The sequence below is a fragment of the Besnoitia besnoiti genome, chromosome VII (genome assembly GCF_002563875.1).
Source record: "Besnoitia besnoiti strain Bb-Ger1 chromosome VII, whole genome shotgun sequence".
Taxonomy (NCBI): Eukaryota; Apicomplexa; class Conoidasida; order Eucoccidiorida; family Sarcocystidae; genus Besnoitia; species Besnoitia besnoiti.
The window spans coordinates 2,257,370-2,281,606 of record NC_042362.1 but is presented as its reverse complement, the minus strand read 5'-3'; the positions used below and the strand labels follow the sequence as shown (position 1 = coordinate 2,281,606).

General features: G+C 54.9%; 7 protein-coding genes across 7 annotated transcripts; 2 read left to right on the top strand and 5 right to left on the bottom strand.

Moving 5' to 3' along the window:
* Positions 1 to 1,559: 1,559 nt before the first annotated feature.
* Positions 1,560 to 3,374, bottom strand: BESB_079270 (uncharacterized protein; the record flags this gene model as incomplete). Its single annotated transcript, XM_029366289.1, has 2 exons — positions 1,560 to 1,978; positions 2,348 to 3,374. The coding sequence occupies 2 exons, from the start codon at positions 3,372 to 3,374 to the stop codon at positions 1,560 to 1,562; spliced, it is 1,446 nt and encodes a 481-aa protein (XP_029217720.1).
* Positions 3,375 to 4,516: 1,142 nt separating this feature from the next.
* Positions 4,517 to 6,338, bottom strand: BESB_079260 (SAG-related sequence; the record flags this gene model as incomplete). The annotated part of the gene is made up of 2 exons (XM_029366288.1): positions 4,517 to 4,923; positions 5,624 to 6,338. The coding sequence occupies 2 exons, from the start codon at positions 6,336 to 6,338 to the stop codon at positions 4,517 to 4,519; spliced, it is 1,122 nt and encodes a 373-aa protein (XP_029217719.1).
* Positions 6,339 to 8,875: 2,537 nt separating this feature from the next.
* Positions 8,876 to 10,614, bottom strand: BESB_079250 (uncharacterized protein; the record flags this gene model as incomplete). Its single annotated transcript, XM_029366287.1, has 2 exons — positions 8,876 to 9,291; positions 9,687 to 10,614. 2 exons carry the CDS (start codon positions 10,612 to 10,614, stop codon positions 8,876 to 8,878), a joined length of 1,344 nt encoding a protein of 447 aa, XP_029217718.1.
* Positions 10,615 to 12,449: 1,835 nt separating this feature from the next.
* Positions 12,450 to 14,019, bottom strand: BESB_079240 (SAG-related sequence SRS53B; the record flags this gene model as incomplete). The annotated part of the gene is made up of 2 exons (XM_029366286.1): positions 12,450 to 12,862; positions 13,269 to 14,019. 2 exons carry the CDS (start codon positions 14,017 to 14,019, stop codon positions 12,450 to 12,452), a joined length of 1,164 nt encoding a protein of 387 aa, XP_029217717.1.
* Positions 14,020 to 15,142: 1,123 nt separating this feature from the next.
* On the top strand, positions 15,143 to 16,873 carry BESB_079230 (uncharacterized protein; the record flags this gene model as incomplete). Its single annotated transcript, XM_029366285.1, has 2 exons — positions 15,143 to 16,076; positions 16,473 to 16,873. The coding sequence occupies 2 exons, from the start codon at positions 15,143 to 15,145 to the stop codon at positions 16,871 to 16,873; spliced, it is 1,335 nt and encodes a 444-aa protein (XP_029217716.1).
* A 2,436-nt stretch (positions 16,874 to 19,309) lies between these two features.
* BESB_079220 (SAG-related sequence) lies at positions 19,310 to 20,776 on the bottom strand (the record flags this gene model as incomplete). Its single annotated transcript, XM_029366284.1, has 2 exons — positions 19,310 to 19,722; positions 20,095 to 20,776. 2 exons carry the CDS (start codon positions 20,774 to 20,776, stop codon positions 19,310 to 19,312), a joined length of 1,095 nt encoding a protein of 364 aa, XP_029217715.1.
* Positions 20,777 to 21,990: 1,214 nt separating this feature from the next.
* On the top strand, positions 21,991 to 23,551 carry BESB_079210 (SAG-related sequence SRS53F; the record flags this gene model as incomplete). Its single annotated transcript, XM_029366283.1, has 2 exons — positions 21,991 to 22,726; positions 23,139 to 23,551. 2 exons carry the CDS (start codon positions 21,991 to 21,993, stop codon positions 23,549 to 23,551), a joined length of 1,149 nt encoding a protein of 382 aa, XP_029217714.1.
* Between the last annotated feature and the right edge of the window lie 686 nt (positions 23,552 to 24,237).

The window sequence follows — 24,237 nt, the reverse complement described above, 5'->3', positions numbered from 1 at the left end:
CTTTGGTAGCCTCTACTTCAGTATGTGCGTTGTTTTACGGTAGGCGCATGCACAAGAACGGATATGCGTTCAAAGAAATTCCACGAATAGCACGTTGTAGTCCTGAAAAGAAAAAAAAACGCCGGGCTGTGCCTCCCTAGAAGGCAGCTTGGAAGCCGGGAGGGTAAGAAAACGCTGGTGGGAGAAGAAGTACAGTCACGAAGAAACCTCGGCCGGAGATGTTGTTTTCGATCAACGAGCGCCGGGTCCTTTTCAGCACCCGTCTCTCCAGTGTAGTGAACGTTACGTCAATCTGCAAACAGCGCTTCTCCGTTAAATGGGTGCTTGTGCGGCGCTGAGAGTCAACCGCACTCCAAGAGAGAAGGCCCACGACCGTTCATCAGTGGAGGTTGGCGACCGACCTCTTACAGCTCCGTTGTAGATAAGCTATCTCTGGTCGAGTATTAACGTATCGCGGCAGTTGCCGAACGTCGTGCCAGCGTTTGGCTCAGATATAAACAGGTGCGCCTTCTTTTATGCTTGCTAACTTCGCCACATCCTGCCTTGGAAAGTGAACACGTGCATGGCGTGTCTTACCAGGCATTGTTTGAGACCATACCAGGACCCATGCTTCGAGCCAGGAGAACCACATGATTCAAAGGGCGAAGGGAACTAAAATCATCTGAGATAGTCTGAACAGGGTTGGTCATTCGTCCACTGTGGAGCGAGCCAAGCGGAGATGCGTCCGCAACTGCGAAGCGAGCCCCACATATGGGCTCTGAAGAACAGCCAAATTACCCGTAAGTCACCAGTTGTTCAGCCAGCCCGCCGTGGATGACGCTGAAGTCAGCGGAGACAGTACAGAACGTCACGAAAACTCTCACACGGCTGCTGGGTTGGCTGCATGTGCAGGTGGCCGTTGTCTCGAGAACACTGCGCGGGATTTGATGGAAACGTCTTCAGTTGCTGCGTTGGATAAGACTGTCAGACAGAGGTTCGAGAATTGCTAGTTGCTGGAGGCGGACCAGTGACAAATCACAATGACACCTTTTCCCAAAAGACCACCTGTAGTGGACGGCTCTCGCCCGATCTTCACCCAGTACTGATTAAGACCTCCACATGAAATTTCTGATGTGAGCGTTGTGCGGCTTCACTGGAATTGGGCTGGGCATCCTCACTCGGACAGATAGTTTCTCGAGGTATACCCTCTTTTTCGAAACAGCTTGACAGGCTTCTCATGACCTGTTCAGAATACACTTGATAACTTGCAAACGCGGTACCACCGGACCCGTGGCACCTGGCACACTACCACTTAAAGTGCACGTCAGATGAACGGCTTTTTATAAAGCATGAGCGTGGAAATCCATGTACGCTGTAACCATTCGAAGACTTTGCGTCGATATATATTTGTGCTGCCATTCATTGCTGGATAAAGATCCTTGTACCACAAGGTGGCGCGGCTCCTCCTAAAAATGACGGAGTTTGGCATCATTCCGTAGTGATAAGCTATTTTGAGTAATGCCAATTCAGTGATTGACCATATAGAAACCACACCTCCGACCTGTCGACCATACTGTGGTCTACGCGACGGTGTATACGCCGAAGCCAATGAGCGTGGCACCCAACGCAAGGGCTGGCCATGACTCCTTTGTGGCAGCACCACTGGAGAAGGCGTTGGCAATCCTTATCTTGATGGTGCACGCCGCCGCACCCTCTGTCCTTTCTGCATGCTCCGAAGGGGCCGAACACTTGTAGCAGACTGTGGTCGAGGTCGGTGGCAGCTGGTCCACCCTGAATGTGTAGCCGGAATCCGTGGATTCCACCTTGGCAGTCGGAAGCACTTTTTCTAGTGACAGCTCCTTCTCGCATGATCCATCGTACACAGTCGTCGCGCTGTTTGGAGGAGAGAGCGAAGAGATATTTGTGTCGCACTTGAAGTCGACGCTCTTAGTTTGGTCGTTGACATCGAGCTCCATTGTCCTCTTCTCTGTAGTGCAAGCTGTGGGCAGGCAAGACGAACACACGAAAAACAATTTGTGCCGTGGCCACTCAGCGGGTACAAAAATTCGATCGAAGAGACGGGCACACGGAGAATCAACAGTTTTCATAGACACCGCCAGCTGAGCAATTACGCTCGGCACCTGCTGGAAAGACGTTCTTTCGTAATGTGATGTGAGTTTCACGGATATCCCATATCCAGACGTGGCAGATGGATGGCGACTCCCACAGGTGGAAATGTCTCGCATTACGCCGGCAGCCATCAGATACCAATGGCCCGTTTCAGGGAGAGGTCGTTACAGCCAGCAAATGTGCAGGTCTGAGCCTCCCTGTCCCGCGTCTGTTGCAATCGAGCAGATGTCGGACTTACTGAGTGCACTTGGGTCCGCGGGGACTGTCACTGCGACAATGCATTTCGTGTTGTCTGATCGTCCCGCCAGGCGCCGAAGTCTTGAGCCTTCCCGTGCCTCCTTCGGCGTGTCCTCGCCTTGGTCTTTTTGGACCACTGCGTTTTGATCTGCTTGGTCCGGCCGTGTGATTTCTAGACCCACTCCGCCTGCACTGTGAGCCTCCGGGGCCGAGGGTGGGGTGCCTGAGCCGAGCGACGGCGCCTCGCTTGCACCAGGGCTCTGCGGAGACACGCCGGTAACCACTGTATTTTTTTTCACCACTTCTTCCAGTCCACCTGCGTCGTTTTCTGAATGCCTAGGGGCGTCTGCTGCACCAACTCCTCCATTGCTGGGAGAAGAAGGCGTTACTGGCTTCAGCGCCTCCTCAGTCTCTCCTCGATCTCCGGTCTCCTCTGTTTCGTGATCGGGAATGTGGTCAGGGCCCTGTCCCTCTCCGCCGAGTCCTACAACACCGCCTGGCTTGTGGGAGCCTTCACTGTTCGAGTTCTCCTGCTCACTATGCAAGTCATCAGTATTCGGTGGCAGGCCTTCTGACTGCCCTGCCTGATATGCTTTGGTGCTGCAAGCGAAGTAGATAGTCCGCTGCAAGTCAGGAAGCATTGCGACTGTTAGGCGCGCGGTTACGGGTGTCGGTGGCACGGATTCTTCACCTTTCTTTTGCACCTCAAGCTGTGAACCCTCACCAAAATCTCCAACCAGTCCGGTTGGAGCGCTGACAGCCTGATCCATAAAGTACTCGCCTACAACACCGTCACGCTCTTGCGGCCACACATATGTTGTCGGTTTCTCACAGACAAACTCCGCTTGTTTCGTTTTGGGGTCGACCTGGATAGATATTGAAGAATCTGCCGAACTGCAAACGTTTGTGGCTGCTCCTGCTGGGTCCTTCGCGGCCTCATGGACCGTGGGGCATATTAGTAGGGCGATGGCAAAAACGAGAACTGCCATCCTCCTACAGTACGCGGTTGTGACATCCGGTGTCGCCATGGATGCCTACAGTCTAGAGTATATTTGTGACCGAAGAAAGACAGTGGTGCTCAAATTCCCTTCTTACACAGCTGCTGATTACTGCGGCGATCAAAGATAAGCTTGTGCCGACGCGGAGCGGGCGATCGATGATTGATCCCGAGATCCCAGCGTGGACGCGTCCGAGGAGGCCGAAGAGGCAGTCGAAGCTGTCGCTTGTTTCGGGGGGCATTGACAGGCACATGCACTGAAGAGGACATTGCACTCGCGTATCGATAACGGTTCTGGTGATACTGTTGAGCACATGACTCGACACAAATGTGGCTCTTTGATACCTCGCATGCACGCATCGATCCCGCGCAAGACACACCGCTCGCGACTTGCACGGGGACCTGTCGCCCGGTGCAGCGATCCTCAGAGCAAAACGGACGGTCTCATGAGCAGTTGGGGGCTAGCCAAACCCGCAGCGGATCTCCTCTGAACGCTCAATATACCGGGGCGAAACGGAAGCAGTGTAAGTGAAACCTGGTGTTCTTCAGCTGGAAATGGTGCCAAACGAATCAACGCATTGCGCAGTATCTGCTTCGCCCGTAGAGAGTGCCGGCGCTGGCCAAACCACGGTTGCCAGAGGTAGACATTCCATGCGGCTGTGGTTGAAGCCATTCAGAAAGGGCGGTTGTGAATCGGCAAACAGAGGGGCTGTTTGGGAGCAAATAGCCTCAAGCGCCGGGGAGCGGGATATTCTGCATTTCCTACGTTCTGCAGTTCTGGAGCCTTCGCCGGCGCCCAGTTGGAGGACAAAAACTGACTGCAGTCACGCGCATTAGGGTTGAGGCGGAGGTCAGACAGTCGTGAGGCTGCATGAGGAACTCACTACATATCGATGGAACCACACGGATGCTGACAAGTTTTCCGTCGGGAAGCAGAGGTCCTCTTCTCCGTCATCATGCCGTTGATGTTATGTTTGAGGTAAGCGAAACTCATACTCCCAACCCCCTCGATTTATGCATTTGTTTACTCAGTGATGTGGTCACATGCTCCGGCATTCGCCTCGGTGGAAATCGCCAGACGAGCCTGTTCGGAACTCTACTGAATAATCTGCGACGCACTACACCGTCCTCAGGCAGAAGGCATGAAAGCGATGAGTAGCGTCAACGAAAAAACTACAAGAAAGCGAGACCGAATAAACAAAAGCACGACACAAGCACGGGATACAAGACGGAGCTACTGGCCACCGCCGACGAGGAAGCAGCTCCTGCCACTTTGATATGCACAGCACAGCCTGAGGCCTTCTCTGTCTGTGCTGCACTCGCAGAGCACTTGTAGCAGACTGTGGTCGAGGTCGGTGGCAGCTGGTCCACCCTGAATGTGTAGCCGGAATCCGTGGATTCCACCTTGGCAGTCGGAAGCACTTTTTCTAGTGACAGCTCCTTCTCGCATGATCCATCGTACACAGTCGTCGCGCTGTTTGGAGGAGAGAGCGAAGAGATATTTGTGTCGCACTTGAAGTCGACGCTCTTAGTTTGGTCGTTGACATCGAGCTCCATTGTCCTCTTCTCCGTAGTGCAAGCTGCATGAATTCACAGAGAGATAGAAACGAGTAGCCACACTCCGGCAGACTATGCATTAACTTGCCGGAGTGGCGCATCGTCGGAGCATAACACAGTGTAATTGACACGTTCCCAGCAGCTTGGATCTTCCCTCAGTCTCTTTGTAACCAAATTATCCTCGGTAGCTACCGAAGGACCGAGTGTATATCTTCATCAGCATCTGCCACTGTAGGCGGCAGCATGCACTAAGCTGAGCGGCATACTACTGCTTGAAACGCTTGATCATGGAGCGAGGACTACGTATTGCATTGGTGACCTGTGGATAGCCGGCACACTTCGCACCACACGCTTAACTGTGCACTTGGACAGTTAGCTTTTCATTTGTGGTCGTGACAAATGTTTTTAGATCTGTAGGCCTTTCAGTAACGTCTACGGCATTATACGTCTAGAAAACGCAGAAAGTCGACTTACTGCTTGCGCTGGCATTCGCCGGAACCGTCACTGTGACGACACAGCGGCTGGGGCTCGATGGTCGAGGAACTGCCCGCAGCATCGATGTAGGGCTCCTTTTTACGTCGTCCTTTCTCAGTTCTGCTTCCGTTTCCTGTGTGGTGCTCCCCCCCACAACACCCCCCACGGCGCCAGCCGGCACTCCAGGCACACCAGCAGGGTGAGGTCCTTGTGCTCCGATCGAGCCGTGTGCTCCTAGTTGAGGCTCACCTGACTTCTCTGGATCAGACACATTCAAACTGCTTCCGCCATCCTTTTTCGTGTTTTTTTCGAGACTGTCTTTACCTCCTTCGTCGGCGTTATTCCCCCCAGGGTGTCCGTCACCACCTGAGTGGCTCGATCCCTGTCCGCCGCCCGCCAGAGCTGCTCCTGCGCTTCCTGGTCCTCCAGCACTCCCCCCACTACCGCTGGGGCTTCCTGAACTCAAACCTTCTTCGGATGACTCCCCTAGGCTACCTGCATCTGCGCCACAAGCGAAGTAGATGACCTGCAGAGTCTCTGGAAGTGTTCCAATCGTCAGTGTGGCAGTTATCGGGACGGTTGGCTCGGAGGGACTTCCGTTTCTGGTACTGTGCTTGAGGAGCCTGGAGCCCTCACCGAACGATGCTGCCAAGTCCCCTCTCTCGTTCAGGTTGTCATCTTTGAAGTATGTGGAACCCGCGCCGTCGCTGTCCACTGGCGGCCATAGGTGAAGCGTCGGGGGAGCGCAGACGAACCGAGCCTGTTTCGTTTCCGGGTCGACTCGAACAGCTACAGCAGTGTTTGCTTCGTTGCAGGTGCTTTTCGAGGTTGATTCTTCCTCGAGGTCCCCCCTCGAACTGTCCGTGACGTGAACACGGCGATGGCAACTGCTAGAGCGGCAGCCGCCCGCCAGCTCGCGAGCAAGACACGGGTAGCCATTGTCTTCTTGCTGGAAGAAGGGCATGAACTGAGGAATCTGCTCTGAAAGAGCACAAATGCACAACCGCCTCAGATCCGGAAAAAAAGGGCACGAGGAGAGGAATCTAACAGTCTCAATGGGAAGAGGTAGCACAGGACCAGGAACGGGAAACCGCCCAGTGCGCCCTAACTCGATGGCGTTGCCGCACCTTGGATTCGTTTTGTAGAGAATTAGGCACCAATTTGCCACCAAAGGAAACCATGCAGAGTAACGGCGTCCAAGCATGTGGAATGATGCGCGCTATGATGGTGCTGTCTACTGTGGCTGCACATTGGGCGCATGTTTTGCTCACGGCGTAGTCAGCGGAGATATCACCGCCGCGGTCGGGTGTGGGCTGAAGAGGGGGCCCACGTCTTCACCCCTCGTAGTCGGGGAAACATTATTCACCGCAGTGCGCTGCCTCCTATTCATTAGCTGATTCTTTGGGGATAAGAAAGCTTAACATGATATAACCATGGAGTCCGACATGTCTCTGGGCTCCGCTGCATTCTGGATTTGGCGGAAACCCTAGGCGCTTTACAAGACACAGGGCTCCGCGACTTCAAGAGCGGCGCCGTTCAATGCCTGCAAAACAGCTGTTGAAAGTCTATGCCTAATCCGACGGCTCCCAGAAACATTACTTCGCCGAACGATCTATGGAATGCTGGTGGTGCAGAAGACAGAATTGCTCTATAAAGAGTGGTAGAGACACCAACTGTTACGGTACGCCTCCACCGGACAGCCCTCGATGCAGCTACTTGAAAGTAGCTGGCTAACGCTCTTTCCTCTACTCCCCTACCGTGCAGTCACAACCGTACTTACGCCTTACAGACATGTTGACACTAGCTCTTCTTTCCTGTGGCACCTGCAATTCGATGCGCATATACCCATTATAGGAGACTTGGGAGACTAGAGAACCGTGCCTCACGAGGAGATTATTAGCTTCGTGTTTCATCGCGAGTGCAGTCACGAACGTCGCGTAATTTCCCAGTGATCGCTTGAGTGGCGTGTGAGTAACAGGTAGAACACGGACTGTAAGGGAACGCTGATACATGTGTATGCTTCAATAAGTCTGCATGAGCACCATAATTGGGCACATTCACCGGCGAAGGTCTCTGAATCCATTGGCGACTATGTAGAGGGTCAAACAGACGCCTAGAAGGCAGGGAGCCGATCTAGAGAAGAGAGCAAACCCGTGGACAGATCCAGCGCCCTGTGACTTCTCTTGCTATCTCTACTGATGCAACTGTGCGTCATGCTACTCCTCTTGGTGCGGGGGATAAAATGCAGCGCTATGGTTGTCAACGAGGAGGCCACTTCCTAGTTCGTTTTTGTCTTCAAAGGCTCATATGGGGCGTCACACAATGTTGACAGCCTTGTTCCAAGCGCCGCCTGGCGACCACCACAGCAAATTCTGGAAAGCATGGAGTTAGGTCTCCCACAGATGTCGCGGGGGGGGGGAGGGGGCGGGGGGTCGGGGGCATGTGGGACTGCGACAAACGGAAACCAAATCATATTAAACAAGTATAATGGGACACAGAACACATGGAGGACGTCATGCATCGAGAGCGGTCCAATTCTCGCCTCCATAGGCAGCTGCCGCTGCTCTACAGAAAGACGAGTCTCTCCAAGTGAGAGGCGGTACTACCTACCGCCTTGGGGCCGGCGAAACCCCTTTCGCCGACAAATGCACCCGTCGCTTTTCACCTGCAGTGCCCGCATCCTCTGTAACGCTGGACGGAAACACGTGTGCGGGGGAGCTCTGTTGGCGGGTAACGAGGGACGAAACACGGGAACGCCGGCGCACTGTGCCCCGCGGAGACCAACGAGGAGAGAGAGGGGGTTCGTAAAGCTATACAGTCGCTGCAGTTCATCTTGTCATGTGTGTAAACCTATGCACCCGTCGGCGCTTCGTTCGCACGGTCACCGCACGACCTCCCCGAGGTTCTGCGCAGCGACGAATCGTCTGACCCGGCCGATCCAATAACATACACCACATGACACGGGCGTGTCCAACCCCTTCAAGCACGCCCACCGCATATGGGCTGATTGGTGCGGGCTGCGCAAGGAACCACCTCGTACCACACCCGCCTTGTCCCTCGCGCAATTACCTGCTAGCCGTCTGCAGCTGTTTCGTAACCGACGAAGCCACCAAAGACAGATCTGCCTGATACCTCAGTTTGAGAGCCGCACTCGGGATCGACAGAAACTGACGAGCCTGGGGAAACGGGAACCCCATTGGCAGGCACCGCGTGTCTGTCACACACAGGGCGAGCGATCTCGCCATACCCCCCCAGGTATGGGGACAGATGGAAAGTTGGTCAAGGTTCCGCCCCTTCCGGTAAAACCACCTCTACTCGATGGGCTCACAAGGAGGGCCGCCACTCTGCACCTGTCGCCACTATTCAGGAAGGCTCAAATTCTTGAGCCTGTAGCCTTGCCGTGAGTCGCTTCGACGCCACTTTGACAATCGAAGCGCTTCTCCTACCCGGGCACATTTCACACTAGCAGGACCTGTATCCGAGGCTCCAGAACAAGAGTTTCTAGAACAAGTAGAGCATGCCCGCGATAGACAGACAAACAAAAAAGGTAGCAAGTCGCAGAGAGCCACCTGCCGCCGTTGACGACTCTCCGCCTACGACGTTGATCTTGACCGTACACTCAGGCACTTCCACCTCCTTCACTGTATTTGGCGACTTTGGCGAGCACTTGTAGCAGAGTGTAGTAAGGGTCGGAGGCAGTCTTTCAACACTGAATTTGTAGCCCGAGTCCACGTGCTCCAGCTTCGCACTAGGGAGGACTTTTCCAAGTGACACTTCCTTCTTGCATGATTCATCGTACACAGTCTCCGCAGTGTTTGCAGGAGAGAGGGAAGGAACAGTTGATCCGCATTGGAAGTTGACGTCCATTGTTTGGCTGTTGATATCGAGCTCCATATTCTTCTTCGAAGCGGTGCAAGCTGCATATAAACAGAACGTCGCCTCTAAAAGACGCGTTTGGTCACATGTCCGCCCATGTAGGGTCCCTTGGTGCGTTCTTAATCGCACCTACAAGAGCGTCATGCTCAGTGTATCCTGTCGGTGCCTTGTTTCCGATGGCGACGCAAAGCTCAAGCGAAACCCTGCTCCACCTGGGCATTTCACTGTAGGACATGACACACGTGCCATAAAACCTTGCTACAGCTGAATGTGTCCAGCCTAGTGACAAACAGATCATCTCCAGTTTTCTTTAGCCTTTGGTGGGTGCTACGCGCACATGGGGCTTGCTTTTTCATGTAACTGCTCGACCTAGTCATAAAGGTAAAACGCTCCAAGTGCCCCCTGAGGGACGTGTGCGAGCGCATACGACACTTACTGGAGGCGCTGGCTTCCGCAGGAACTGTAACTGCGACAAGGCAGGTGGTGTTCTTCAGGTTTACAGTTCGCTTGCCAGGGACAGAATCACCGGGATTGGCTTCGTGAGGGGGTGGAGGCTGCGGTACCAGAGGTCCCATGAGCGGCTGAGTTTGTTCGCTGTTGTGTTCCGTGGCATCCTTCCGTTTCTCTTCATCGGTCCCCTGGATATCCGGCTTGCCTAGTGCTGAATCTTCTCCGATAACCACCCCACCCTCCCTCAGGCTTTGGTTACCAGCTTTGCCTCCTAAATCACCGGTGTGCCCTAAACTGCCTTCAGCCGCAATGGGTACGGAATGCGGTCCAGGCGGACTCCCGGCTACAGGCACTGCCGCTGGCGAGCTGGATGCGTGCTCACCACGTAAAGCGCTCTCTTCCCTCTTGTTCACCTCGTCCTTCCGAAAGGGTTCTTTACCTCTGAGAGCCCTATTGGCCTCGGTTTCTTCTGTCGCCTCGTCATCAGCAGTCAGCCTCCTACCACTTGCCTGCCCCGCAGCATAGTCCTTGGCGCCACAGGCGAAATAGATGCTTTGTTGTGTTTCGGGGAGGCGTTCGAGCTTGAGCGTGGCAGTGACGGGACTGCCAGAGTCTCGTCCCTCTTCCGACTTCTGGACGGAGAGCCGCGACCCTTCACCGAAAGTCTCTGCAAGCTTCACTGGAGCCTTCAGGTCGTCTCCACCGAAGTACGTGGCGACCTCGGTGTCACCAGCCGGCCAGATATGCGACACGGCTTTGCCGCACATAAATGTGGTCCCTTTCGTCTGTGGGTCTACGGTGACAGCAATGGCAGTGTTCACTTCACTGCAGGTATTGGAATTTCCTGCACCAAGCACAAAGAGTGCTGGCCACAGGTGCAACGTTAGGGCGAAAAAGAAGGCGGACAACATCATGGAGTTCAGGACTTCCTCGAAAGACCCGCCGCACGTTCAACTCCTAGTGTCCACGACAAACAGCTCGCGTACTGATGCACAAAACAATATTGACCTTGGCTCTGACACCGATGGTGAGGTTGTGACCCGCTATAATGAAAAAGTTATCACACAATGGCATCCCAGAAGGATCCTTCTGGACATCCGGACGCACTGCCACTCAGCGTTGCTGCGCCAGGGGCCAACGGAACTCAGTTTCGCTGCACTGTTGCACAGCAGCCTAGACGGCGAGACTAGAGCGCTCATCGCGCGCAACCAGTGTGGTACTGGGGTTAATCCGCTGACGAAAATGGTCGCATTCAGCTCCGTTTGAGAGGCGTTCTCCTTTAGTGTGTGCGTATCCGTGGTTCGGCAGTAGCGGCATGACGGCCGCCAATGGACACTACTCACACACCCGCTTCCGGCTGCCACTCCCGAGGCGGTGTCGGAACGCAGCCCACTCCGCGCGCGCGCGAGCCGGGTCGAGAGGACAGCGCTCCCCCCTTCCCCCACTCCCCCCGGACACACAAATCTTTTCAGCGTTTCGTGCATCCAGAGGGCTCCAAGCAAGCGGAGCGCCAGAACACCGTCCACTTTCAGCCGCGCACGTGGATGCCACTGGAAGTGTTCAGGCGCCGCGGAAAAGCGACTGGCCACACCTGCACGGTGAATTATTATTATACGGGTGCGCTTAGATACCCATAGGCGGGGAGAAGAGCGGTGAGCTGCCGTCTAGTGCTGAACTACGGCTCCGGCAGATGAAGCTGCTATGAAGGGACACTTCCCCACGGGAACTCCTGGGACCATGCTGCGCGGGATTCCGCACGTGTGTGTGCTCGTGCCCACTTCTTCCAGGAGGCCGACAGATCGTGCGGCAACTGATTCGAAACCACCAAGTAGCCGTAGGACGACGCTTGCGGGGAGGAGCAGACGAGAGAACAAGAACCTGCAATAGTTAGGCACAACTGTGGTGGCTGGAGACTCATTGGGACGCACGATAAGTGAGAACGGCCTGCCTCTTTCCGAGCGTCAGCCTTTCGGGCAGCGATCTAACTCCATTCGAGCCGAAAGCCCGGTCTAACTAGCGCTTGTAACAGCTCTTTGCTACAGTGTGTCTGACCGCATTATGTACGCCCTTTGCGTGCGACCCCACCAGGCGCTTTCTCCAACCTCCGCGCTTCCGTGGAAACGTCGGGGGCGGGGGGTGGGTTGGGGGGCGGCAGATTGAAAAGTGCGGCTGAACGAGAAAAACACGCCGCTAGGTTACTGTTGCCTCCACGCCATGTAGTACAGCCTCTCTGGAGTGAGATGCAAGCACGCAGAGTGGGTCACGAGAAGAGATACGCGCCGTGAGCTTGAGTTTCGAACAAGGGGTATATTTTACACACAGGGTGTGACGGGCGACGGCCCCCGAGTCGCACGCTAGGCAGGGTTCTAGGAACAAACTAGACCTCATGAGGCCGTGCACCACCTTTGATCTTTATCAGCCATTAAATAAAAGAGCGGTTGAATCGGGTACAGACGCCTCCCGGCACCCGCTGAGCAGATCGGGAAGATATTGTCGGTGCCGAGCAGCTTCAACTTGGAAAGACGCAGTGACACCTCGAAAGCAAAAGGAATGGCATTCTTTACAGTTCTTCACGGCCCAACGAACAACAATAGTGGCTGTTCCTACTCAAAGACAGTAGCGAATAGCCACGCACACGCTCGCTCCACGATCCGCTCTGCAGGCACTCTCAGTTGATTATCATCGCGAGGCACGGCTAGACAGACAGGCGCGACGCCGTACGCACATGCCAGCCAGACAGGATAGAGTTTCAAAAGAAAACGGCACTCCCAATCACGAGAAGGGACCCCGCAGCGAGAACTGGTTGCAGGTGCGTCAGTCCCGCTAAAGAGGACAGACCGGCTGCAACCTTGATCTTGACTGTGCATGACTCGTCGGCACCATCTCTCTCCTTCTCCGGGCTAGTGGAGCACTTGTAGCACAGCGTGGTAGGAGCCGAAGGCAGCTCCACCACACTAAAAGTATAGCCTGATCCCGCAGGCTCCAGCTTGGCAGTTGGAAGTGCTTCCGCCAACTTGACTGGCTTCGCACATGACTCATCAAATATATTTCCTGAGCTCGTTTCAGGCGAGAGGGAAGGAATGGTCGAGTCGCACGAGAACGTGGTACTCTTGGCTTCACTGGTAATGTCGACCTCCATGCTTTTCTTTGCCAGGGTGCACGCTGCATGCACATATACATCAAGAGATCGCCCCGCACACAGTCAGGTGTCAGTATATATACAAATACACTTGAAGGTAACCAGGCGAGGCTTCTTCAAGGTGTTGGTACCCCACCTGTGCCGGTTTGTGTGTCTGGTGTATGGGCGCCTCGCGAGAGTGCCGGCAAAAAAATTCGGCGTATGCTTCACATTCGTCACCACAACAGGAGGCAATCGAAACACAGAGAACCCTACGCCTTCGCGAAATAATTCCTGCTCTGCGCGACAGGCAACCACGCAACTTCCACGCCAAGCAGTGGCAAACCAGGAGCGTCACGCCAAAAACATGAGCCACCATGCTGTTTGTTGGATCTCGTAACGGGAATAAACATCTCCGGACTGAGCGAGCCGAAACACCATTCGACTTACTGGGGGCATTTGGGTCCGCAGGGACGGTCACTGTGACCAGGCACGTGGCCTTAGTCGATTGCAAGGAAGAGCCTAACACGTAGGTCTCTGCGGCATCGACTCCGCTGTTTGCACGGTGAGCCGCTGCAGTCCCCGAGCTCGAGCCAGACAAAACGAGCGCAGCAACAGCAACCGGCTTCTCTTCTCCGTCGCGCCGCCTTTGATTTGCCTCTGCGTCGACACCAGGCTGTGCCGTGCCGCGCCCTCTTCGACCATCATCCCCGGACGGCAAGGACTGCGGGGATTCCGTATATCCAGTCTTCCCGCAAGCGAAATAAATGGTGTGCTGCACAGTAGGGAGGGCACCGACTGACAGGGTCGCTGTCGCAGTAGAGTCGCCGACGACCCTCGCCCCGGGTCCTTTCTTGACCGTGAGCTTGGACTCGACCCCGAAAAGCTCCTCCAGAGGCGATGTTTCCTTGAGGTCACCGCTCGTGAAATAAAAGCGTACATCGCTGTCATCCTGCTTCTGCGGCCAGACATGCGGCACCGTCTTGCCACAGACGAATTCCGCCTTCTTAGTTCCTGCGTCAACCGAAATGCCTACCCCTTTGTGGGGCTCGGTTGAATCACAAGTTATCGGAGCTGCGGGAGCTCCCTGGACCTCCTCTGCTTGAAGCCCAGTGGCGGAACACGCCATCAACGCGGCTACAGCGACTGGAAGAGCAAACGCCTTCCACCGTAAGAATGATGCTGCCTTCTGGACAGCCATCGTACCGGTGTCTTGCGCCGAGATGTCACGGGCAACAGTCTGCGCGCTTCACCAGTAATTTTGAGCATGCAGTACAGTGGAACACTTGTACCTCTAAGAGATTTGCGTGACAATGGTTATCGTAGAAATCGTTACCCAGTATATTCTGCTGGGATCGGTAATGCAAGCCACCCCGCGCGTTTACAGCTTCTTGCCTTGACCGAACTGCTGCTACGAGGACGTATACGAGAAGCACTATTAATGTGAGCGCGTCTCGTTTAAAAAACTCCGTGGTGCACCACGCGTGTGGATGTTTTTTTCAACTGAACTGGATTCCTCGTCTACACACCACAGCAGCTTTTTTCAAGCTTCCCCCCCACCCCCCAGCCCCCCAACCCCCCTGGTTGTGACATTCGCGCGGGTCTGCTGGTCCTTTGAGAAGTGTGGAGCGATAACCGCGCCAAGAAAGCAGGCGGCTGCTCAACGAATCTTAAACGGCATTGTCTCGAGCCCATTGGAATGCCCTCTGGTAGCTCGAAGAATGTGGTGTGAGCCAGATCACCTCTGCTTTGTGATACAGTGCTATTCCGGGCGCTTCGGTAAAAGCTGTTTTACAAGCCCCCAACCACCACGCTACTGGCTGCCGAACTGGACGGCAAACGAAGTCTCCACGAGGGAGCAACTGCCGTCGCAGGCTGTTCTCGTCGTCCAGAGTGTGCGCAGTGCGCGACCCGCGTGACGGGACTTACACAGGCTAAACGTTCATGAAGCATTCAGTATTTTAGATTGAGAACTAGTTTAGCTTGTGGATTCTCCTCAATACCTCATTGGTTGTGCGTCCTTGCGTTGTTGCCGTCCAGGCTGCTGTGCAACAACGCAGCGAAAGGGACTCCTTCGGCCCCTGGGGCACGTCAACACTCAGTCGCTGTGGGCTCGGATCCGTCCAGGAGGCGCCACCTTCACCTGCTTCGAGTGGCATCCTCTAATAAATTCTCCAGTTTAGCGACCCACAGTGCCAATAGTGCCGTCAGAATAGAGTCCAGTCATTGTGTGTGCATGCATGTTTTCCGTAAAAAAAGTGGAGTTTATCGTCGACACCAGGCGCTAAGAAACGCGTGGCGGATCCCCCTTTCCTAATTCCGTGATGTTGTCCACCTTGATTTTCATTGTCGCCGTGCACCTGGTACCAACACTCTTTGTGTCTGGTGCGACTGGTACAGGCAGCTCCCATACCTGTAGTGCAGCGAGCACTGCTATCTCGGTTGCCGTAAAACCACAGACGAAAGAGGTCATATTTGTCTGCGAACAAGCCGTGCCGTATGTCTGGCCAGCTGGTGACGCCGTGGTCACCACATTCTTCAGTAAAGGGGACCTAAAGGACACAGAAAAACTGGCAGATGTCTTCGGTGCAGGGTCGCAGCTCACCGTCCAGGCGTCAGATAAGGAGAAGAAGCCTGGTGCTCCGGTTACAGCCACACTTACGATCAAACAGTTTGCCGAAACACCGCGAACCATCTATTTCGCCTGTGGCACCACTGAGTCTCCGGCGAAGCAGGCAACGTCTAGAAGGTTGAGTGGCGATGAGGAAGGTGCAGGAGAGCGTGGATCCAATTTGAATCTCCAAGGTAAAGAACATCCTACGAATGGCAAGGAAAACCAGGAGGGAGGGGGCGCTCCAAAAGGGGAAAACAAGGCCGCGGCCGAGTCGTCCGGTAAAGGCAGAGCAGTTGTCAGGTTATCTGGACCCTCGCCTGCGCGAAGTACCCCTGAAAGCAGTGTGACGAGCGCCAGGCGTCCTTCTGGCACGCCTGATGGGCATCCGAAAGGGGAGCAAAGCGATTGGGCTCATCAAGCTGGTGCAGCACCTCACCAGCTAGACAGCACTACTAGCGTCGAGCACCGCGATGAAAATCTGGAGCAGAATGGCGAGCAGATCCCACCGCATGTTCTGCCTGCCGTACCGCCGCCTTCGAGCTCCCAGGGGTCGAGCGGATCGTCCTCTGCTGGGCCAAATGACGAGCTAGGGAAAACGTCCTGCCTTGTCGCAGTTACAGTTCCCGCGGAGCCAAATGGCGTCAGTAAGTGTCATATGCGTTCGTCATGTACCTCAGGGAGCATTTGAGTGTTTGGCTGTCGAACCCAAGTAGAACGGTGACACAAAAGTGCAGTGCGTGATGTGCGCGCAGCGCAACCCACATAGATTAAAGCACACTGGAAGTAAGCTGCTTGTCACTAGGCTGTGGACATTCACCTATAGCAAGGTTTTAGAGCATATGTGTCATGAGTACTACCGTGAAATGCACGGCTGGAGCGGCGTACGGCTGGAGCTTTGTGTCGCCCTGACATATCGGAAAGTGACGGCCGAAATGAGGATGGAACATCTGTCGGTATGGCTACGTACTCATCAAGTGACCCCCAAGGGCGTATATGCCATCATAAAAGTGTTTTTGTGGTGCCGGTCGGTGTGTGTGCAGCTTGCATTGCTGAGAAGAAGACCATGGAGCTTGATATAAGCAGCAAAACAAAAGTCGTCACCTTCAAGTGCGGATCAACAATTCCTTCCCTCTCGCCTGCCAACAGTTCACTGAATGTGTACGATGGGTCATGCAAGAATGAAATGCTACTGGAAAAAGTCCTCTCGACTGCCAAGCTGGAATCCACCGATTCGGGCTACGCATTCAGCGTGGAGGGACTCCCTGCCACCCCTACAGCGGTGTGTTACAAGTGCTTGCCAAATCCGGGGAAGGAGGCGGGAGCGCCGGAGTGTACGATCAGGATCAGTGTTGCAGGCAGAGAGCCGTCGGAAGCAGCAGCCGGTTCGCTTCGATTTGCTCCTCTTGTTTTAGCGTCCATCGTGAGCACGCTCCGCTTCTAGCCAGCAGATTCGGTGCTGGAACCATGGAAGCAGCTCCTGTTTGCATAAAATGTGACCGGGTAGGAGCTCGCTTTGAGGATTTAATTGACAGCAGAGAGGCACGTGGCAGGTCATGCCCGTAGGAACACCTCATTCTTCCGAATGCTGGTGACCGGCGCTTCGTGATTTGAGGCCCCTCCTGGGGGAGCAGCGGGCATCGGCTGGCTTTACAGTAGTGGGCGGAACCCTGGAAAACCTTCTTACTGCTGCCAGACCCACGGAAGTTTCGCAAGATCGCTCAGCCTGCGTGTAGCGGATACACGCTAAATACCTAGAGGGTTTCTCCGGAACCATCGGGTGATGCTGATCCGGAGCACCGTTTGTGAAGTAAAGTGTCACTTGGATCTGGGGCTTCCTCGTTCACGAAGCATCTGTTGGTGGCTCGCACGTAATTGCGCGAGGGATAAGGTTGTTGCGACTCGAGTTTTTTCGTTTTTTGCGCAACCCCGCAACAGTCGCCTCATGCGCGGTGGGGATGTGTCTGGGTTTTTGACACCGACGCGCGAACTGAAACGCTATGGTGCCCTTCGTGTTCTGTGTCCCATTCTCCTTGCTAAGGATGATTTTTTCCGTCTGTCGCGGTCCTACGTGCCACCCGCTCCCCAACGGCTGTGGGAGAGCCGATTCAGTGCTCTTCAGAGTTTGTTTTTGTGGATCCTAGCAAAGCGGCGCGTGGAACAGGGCTGTAAGCGCCGTGTGACGCTCCATCGGAGCCTTTCAAAGCGAATATCATCCCGATCAAAGTACCCTTTACGACAAACATCGCACTGCATCACACCTACACCGCCACCTGCCTGAACCGTTTTTCCCGCCCGGACCAGGCAGAGGGGCATGACTCATAGTCAAACACTAGAACCAGCAATGGCGCTGGATGCATCTCCGGCTTTGCAATCTCTTCCCCGTATCGGCTCCCCGTCCATGAGGTGTCCGATTGGTCCTTCACGTGGTTCATCTTTGGATACCCCACATTGTCGACGAAGCTGCCGAAGTATGCTGATCATGATTATATTGAAGCATACACATGTGCAAGCGTTCCTTTGCACCTCCTGTTTCACTAGTTCCTCACATACCGCTCAAACGAGCACTGGAGAGTTGCACGGCGTGTGTGCGCTCATGAAAAACCAAGCTTATAATCTCGTGTACCACGGCTCTGTAGTTCCAAGTATTCTCTCGTGAAGTGGGAGTATACGCGGTATATTACAGATGCCACACACCCGTAAAACCGTTTCCAGCATCTTTTCAGATAGTGGCTGCAGATATGACTGTCTCGTTGCAATCATGTTTTCACGGAGCAGCTGAAGGCGGTTGCTGTATACTAGTCGGAGAGGCGGGGAAAATGTCTGGTAATCTGCTACCTGAGCTAAAACTGCAGCTCTTGCGGACGAGGTTGCTCTCGGAGGCCAGGCCTCGGCGAAAACTCTTGGATCGATGCTGCGTGCAGATTTAGCACGCGTTAAACGCAGCTGCACACTTCTACAGTGATCGTGACAGTGCGCGAGGTAACTGGATACGAACCGATCGGATTAGCGCGGGGCGACGCCTGCTGTCAGGGGCAAGGGAGAGAACAAATAGATCCAACACAAGGGCACAGCTATCTTCAACTAATTACGCGTTGGAGCGATGATGAGAACCTCCACCCGTGCCCCAGACTCTCGAGACGCGACCTCACCACACACGCTGAGGATTGGGCTACCTATCGCATGATTGCCGGGAATGGCTTTTTCCGATAGCGTGTCTGACTGCGCTGTGTGAGCTAGGCGCGTGGGAGACCATCAGCTGCATTCTCCGACCTCCGCCCTTTCATGGAAGTGCCGCCGGGGGGGCCGGAGGGCGGGGTCAGAACGTCAGTGTAGCTGAGCGCCGCGACAAAAAGTCGCTGCCGCCTTCAACGCCGTGCAGTACAGGTTCCGTGCCGAGAGATGCAAACACTCAAGAGTGCATTGTGGAAAACGATGAGGATATTTCATCCGCAGGCGGTGGCCAGCGGGGGCCCCGAAGTCGCGCGTTGGCCAGTGCTCGAGCAACAAACAAGATGTCTTAACGGTGCGCACCACTTTCAGTGATCCGTATCACGTTCCTGATTAAATACAAAGACCCTTGGATCGGCTACAGACGTCTCCTGACACCTGCTAAACAGATCAGGATGTTTCCGTCGCAGCTGGGCTTCATCCTTGAACGGCGCAGTGACATCATTTTTCGAAAGCGGAAGGGATGATGTTTCCTCGCCGCGCCCTCAACCGCAGGCGGTGCTGCCCCAATTCACAGAACATACCATTGCGTAGATGCACACGCTAGCTGGGCGATTTACCGCAGTCACTGCGATATTGATATCGTTGAGGCACAACCAGGCAGACAGGCGTTCGGGATACGCACGAGCCAGCCAGACAGGATAGAGTTTTAAAAGAAAACGACACTCCCAATCACGAGAAGGGACCCTACCGCGAGAACTGGTTGCAGGTGCGTCAGTCCCGCTAAAGAGGACAGACCGGCTGCAACCTTGATCTTGACTGTGCATGACTCGTCGGCGCCACCTCTCTCCTTCTCCGGGCTAGTGGAGCACTTGTAGCACAGCGTGGTAGGAGCCGAAGGCAGCTCCACCACACTAAAAGTATAGCCTGATCCCGCAGGCTCCAGCTTGGCAGTTGGAAGTGCTTCCGCCAACTTGACTGGCTTCGCACATGACTCATCAAATATATTTCCTGAGCTCGTTTCAGGCGAGAGGGAAGGAATGGTCGAGTCGCACGAGAACGTGGTACTCTTGGCTTCACTGGTAATGTCGACCTCCATGCTTTTCTTTGCCAGGGTGCACGCTGCACGCACAGATTTCATCAAGAGAGCATGCTGCAGAGCCAGATGTCTGAACGTATACGGACGGCACTTGAAGTTGACTAGGCGAGGTTTCCTGAAGATGCTGGTACACTATCTGTACTGCTTTGTGAGTGTGGCGTATGGGCGCCTCTCTAGAATTCCAACAAAGCTAACTGGGCGTAAGCTCCGGCCTCGTGAGAACACCATGATGCAGGAGAAACTCAAAGAAATCCACGCCTTCATGTACTGATGTCTTTGTAACACGGATGGGCCTCCGTACGATTCCCATCACGAGACGTGGCCATTCAAGACATGTATCCCCGCGCTGTGGGAAAGCTCCCGCGTGAGCGAGCACAGACGCCACTCGAACTTACTGGGGGCATTTGGATCCGAGGGAACGGTCACTGTGACGAGGCATGTGCCGGTACTCGATGCTTGCGGAAGGTCTTTCCCGTCGACACCGGCGGCATTGATCTTGTGCTTGGCCTCATTACTACCGGCATCTGCTGCCTGCGGTGATTTCCCTTCAGCTGACCCGACACCGACTCCTCTCGCCAAGGCACCTCTTTGGCGCGTGTTTTGCTCCTCGCCCGTATATTGATTCGCGCCGCACGCGAAATAAATGGTGCTCTGCACGGCAGGGAGGGCTCCGATTAACAGGGTGGCAACGGCTTTGGGGGTTGTCTTAGTTATCGTCTCTAGGTCCTTCTGGACCGTGAGCTTGGACTCGACCCCGAAAAGGTCCTCCAGAGCCGATGTTTTCTGGAGGTCACTTCCCGTGAAATAAACGCGTACATGGCTGCCGTCCTGCTTCTGCGGCCAGACATGCGGCACCGTCTTGCCACAGACGAATTCCGCCTTCTTAGTTCCTGCGTCAACCGAAATGGCTATGCCTCCCTCTGACGTGGTTGAATCACAAGTGTTCGTAACTGCGGGAGCTCCTTGGATCTGCTTTGTTTGAACCCCGTTGACAGTACATGCCAGCAGCGCGGTTAGCGTAACCGGAAGGGCAAGTGCCTTCCAGCACGAGAATGGCGGGCGCTTCTGCTTGGTCATCGTGGCGGTGGGTTATGAATGGGATATGTTTCGCAACAGTATGTGGCAGAGGCGTCTCACTGGTACGGAAAGCCCAGGTAGAGTAACAAACGCGCAAGCGGGCCTCCTAGTGTCCAACAGTTTTTTTAGTAAAGACGTGTTCACCACGGTGCGGGGGGGGGGGGGGGGGGGGGGGGGGGGCAGGGGGGCACACGAGTAAATCTGAGACATACAGTACACTGGGACACTTGGACCTCTAAGCAACATTCGCAGCAAAGATTTATCGGAGAACTCGTTTGTCAGGATCTTTTGCGGGGATCGTCAGTGTGAGCCGACCCGCATGTTATCAGGTTCTTGTCTTGAAAAGGCCTGCTGCTGCGAGGGCGTACAGGCGCGGCGGGTCAGCCTACATCCAAATGCTTCCTGGTGGCTGCAGGTCTTACATGCACATGCGTCCATCAAAAGAAATTCCTCATCGCACGCTCCCGCGCCACTAGAATCTTGGTTTTAATGTTTTTTTTTTCGTGGACTCAGCGTGGCATATGCCATTTCACGCGTGGTGGCGCGCACACTCTGAAGGGCGAGCACGTGGTCGGTGTCTCTCCCTCCTGCGCGCCTTCACTGCCCGTCCACTTCCGCAGCCAGTGGTGGGTTGTGACTTGTACAACGGCGTTCTACCGAAGCCCGTGTATTCGCTCTGTATCTGGAAGCGGAGGCGATTCGGAGCACCCCATACACTCCGAGAACCCAGTGAAAATTTCAGCGGGCTCCCGGCAGTGGCGTGTACGAAACACTGAACGCTGTCGGCGAGCAGCCGCCTGGCTTCGTTCGTCGCGGCTTCGGTCCTCACTCCACAAGTGGCTAGCAGACTCGCGCAAATCCGACAGCCTGCATCTGGGGGGTTGGAGGGGGTTGGGGGGGTTGGGGGCATCGAAGGAAGACTATTGCTGCCGTATCCGAGGAATATACTTCAGTTGGGAAACCGGGACGCATCCATTCGTTATGTCACAGAAATATCCAAACTCGAGGTGCTCAGTGCAATGGGTACTTCTTTTATTCGCCATCTCAGCAGCCTGTCAGAAAGACCGGCCATCTAGTTCTCCCGTACATCTATGTCGCGAAGGTCCCCTGCTGATCCATGTTTCCCAGTCTACTGTATGTCTCAGATATATTCGTAAGGCGCCCCAGTCGCGTACTGCTGCCCGTGACATAACCCGGCGAAAGACTCCGCCACGATGGCTGCGCTGAAGAACGCATCACTCCTGCGCTGGAAGGTGTTTGCTTTTCCGGTTGCGGTAACCGCCTTGATGGCGTGTACCGTCAATGGGGTTCAAACAACTCAGGTCCAAGTAGCGACACCAGATCTGGGCACTTGTGATGCGGCCGAGAAAAGCGTAGCGATTACCGTTGACGCGGGTAAAAAGAAGGCCCAGTTTGTCTGTGACAAGGCAGTGCCACACGTGTGGCCGAAGAAGGATGAGAATGATGTTCTCCTTTACTTCAGGGGCAGGGACCTCAAGGAAACATCTGGTCTGGAGGACCTTTTCGGAGTCGACTCCAAGCTCACGGTCCAAAAGATCACCAAGGCAAATGAGGCCTCTCCGGTGACAGCGACTCTCTCCATCGGAGCCCTTCCTACCATGCAGCAGATCATTTATTTCGCTTGCGGGGCAACTGAATATAAGAACATCCAACAACCCGGGGAGGCAACTGTGGATATTTCTGGAGGAAGGAGCGACAGGGCACCGGGTGCTGTCGAGGAAGAGGCAACTCCAGGGCGACGCGATCGACGAGACATGCCGGTTGCTGTTGCTGGGCGCGAATCCTCTGCGTTCAGCTCGGGCACTAAAGCGGCCAGCCCTGAAAACCGTGAAGTTAAAGCCATGCAGGCGAGCGCGGGAAACCCTTCGCAGTCGAATAAGGACATATGTCTTGTCACAGTCACCGTCCCGGCCGACCCAAGTGCCCCAAGTACGTTCGCTTGGTTTCTCGGGTCGCTCATTCCGGAGATCTCTGTTTTCCCGTTATGGGATAAGACACCAGCGCGGTGATGAATGTCTTTGGCGTGACGTTCCTGATCGGCCGCTGGTTGGTGTGGGAGTCTTGTGGCTGCTCGTCGGCTACAAAAAAAGGAACCGATTCATGAAAACACAGAGTTCGAGTAGGTTCTACTGCTTCTTGTTGTTCTCACGAGGCTGGAGCTTACGCCCAGTTAGCTTTGTTGGAATTCTAGAGAGGCGCCCATACGCCACACTCACAAAGCAGTACAGATAGTGTACCAGCATCTTCAGGAAACCTCGCCTAGTCAATTTCAAGTGCCGTCCGTATACGTTCAGACATCTGGCTCTGCAGCATGCTCTCTTGATGAAATCTGTGCGTGCAGCGTGCACCCTGGCAAAGAAAAGCATGGAGGTCGACATTACCAGTGAAGCCAAGAGTACCACGTTCTCGTGCGACTCGACCATTCCTTCCCTCTCGCCTGAAACGAGCTCAGGAAATATATTTGATGAGTCATGTGCGAAGCCAGTCAAGTTGGCGGAAGCACTTCCAACTGCCAAGCTGGAGCCTGCGGGATCAGGCTATACTTTTAGTGTGGTGGAGCTGCCTTCGGCTCCTACCACGCTGTGCTACAAGTGCTCCACTAGCCCGGAGAAGGAGAGAGGTGGCGCCGACGAGTCATGCACAGTCAAGATCAAGGTTGCAGCCGGTCTGTCCTCTTTAGCGGGACTGACGCACCTGCAACCAGTTCTCGCGGTAGGGTCCCTTCTCGTGATTGGGAGTGTCGTTTTCTTTTGAAACTCTATCCTGTCTGGCTGGCTCGTGCGTATCCCGAACGCCTGTCTGCCTGGTTGTGCCTCAACGATATCAATATCGCAGTGACTGCGGTAAATCGCCCAGCTAGCGTGTGCATCTACGCAATGGTATGTTCTGTGAATTGGGGCAGCACCGCCTGCGGTTGAGGGCGCGGCGAGGAAACATCATCCCTTCCGCTTTCGAAAAATGATGTCACTGCGCCGTTCAAGGATGAAGCCCAGCTGCGACGGAAACATCCTGATCTGTTTAGCAGGTGTCAGGAGACGTCTGTAGCCGATCCAAGGGTCTTTGTATTTAATCAGGAACGTGATACGGATCACTGAAAGTGGTGCGCACCGTTAAGACATCTTGTTTGTTGCTCGAGCACTGGCCAACGCGCGACTTCGGGGCCCCCGCTGGCCACCGCCTGCGGATGAAATATCCTCATCGTTTTCCACAATGCACTCTTGAGTGTTTGCATCTCTCGGCACGGAACCTGTACTGCACGGCGTTGAAGGCGGCAGCGACTTTTTGTCGCGGCGCTCAGCTACACTGACGTTCTGACCCCGCCCTCCGGCCCCCCCCGCGGCACTTCCATGAAAGGGCGGAGGTCGGAGAATGCAGCTGATGGTCTCCCACGCGCCTAGCTCACACAGCGCAGTCAGACACGCTATCGGAAAAAGCCATTC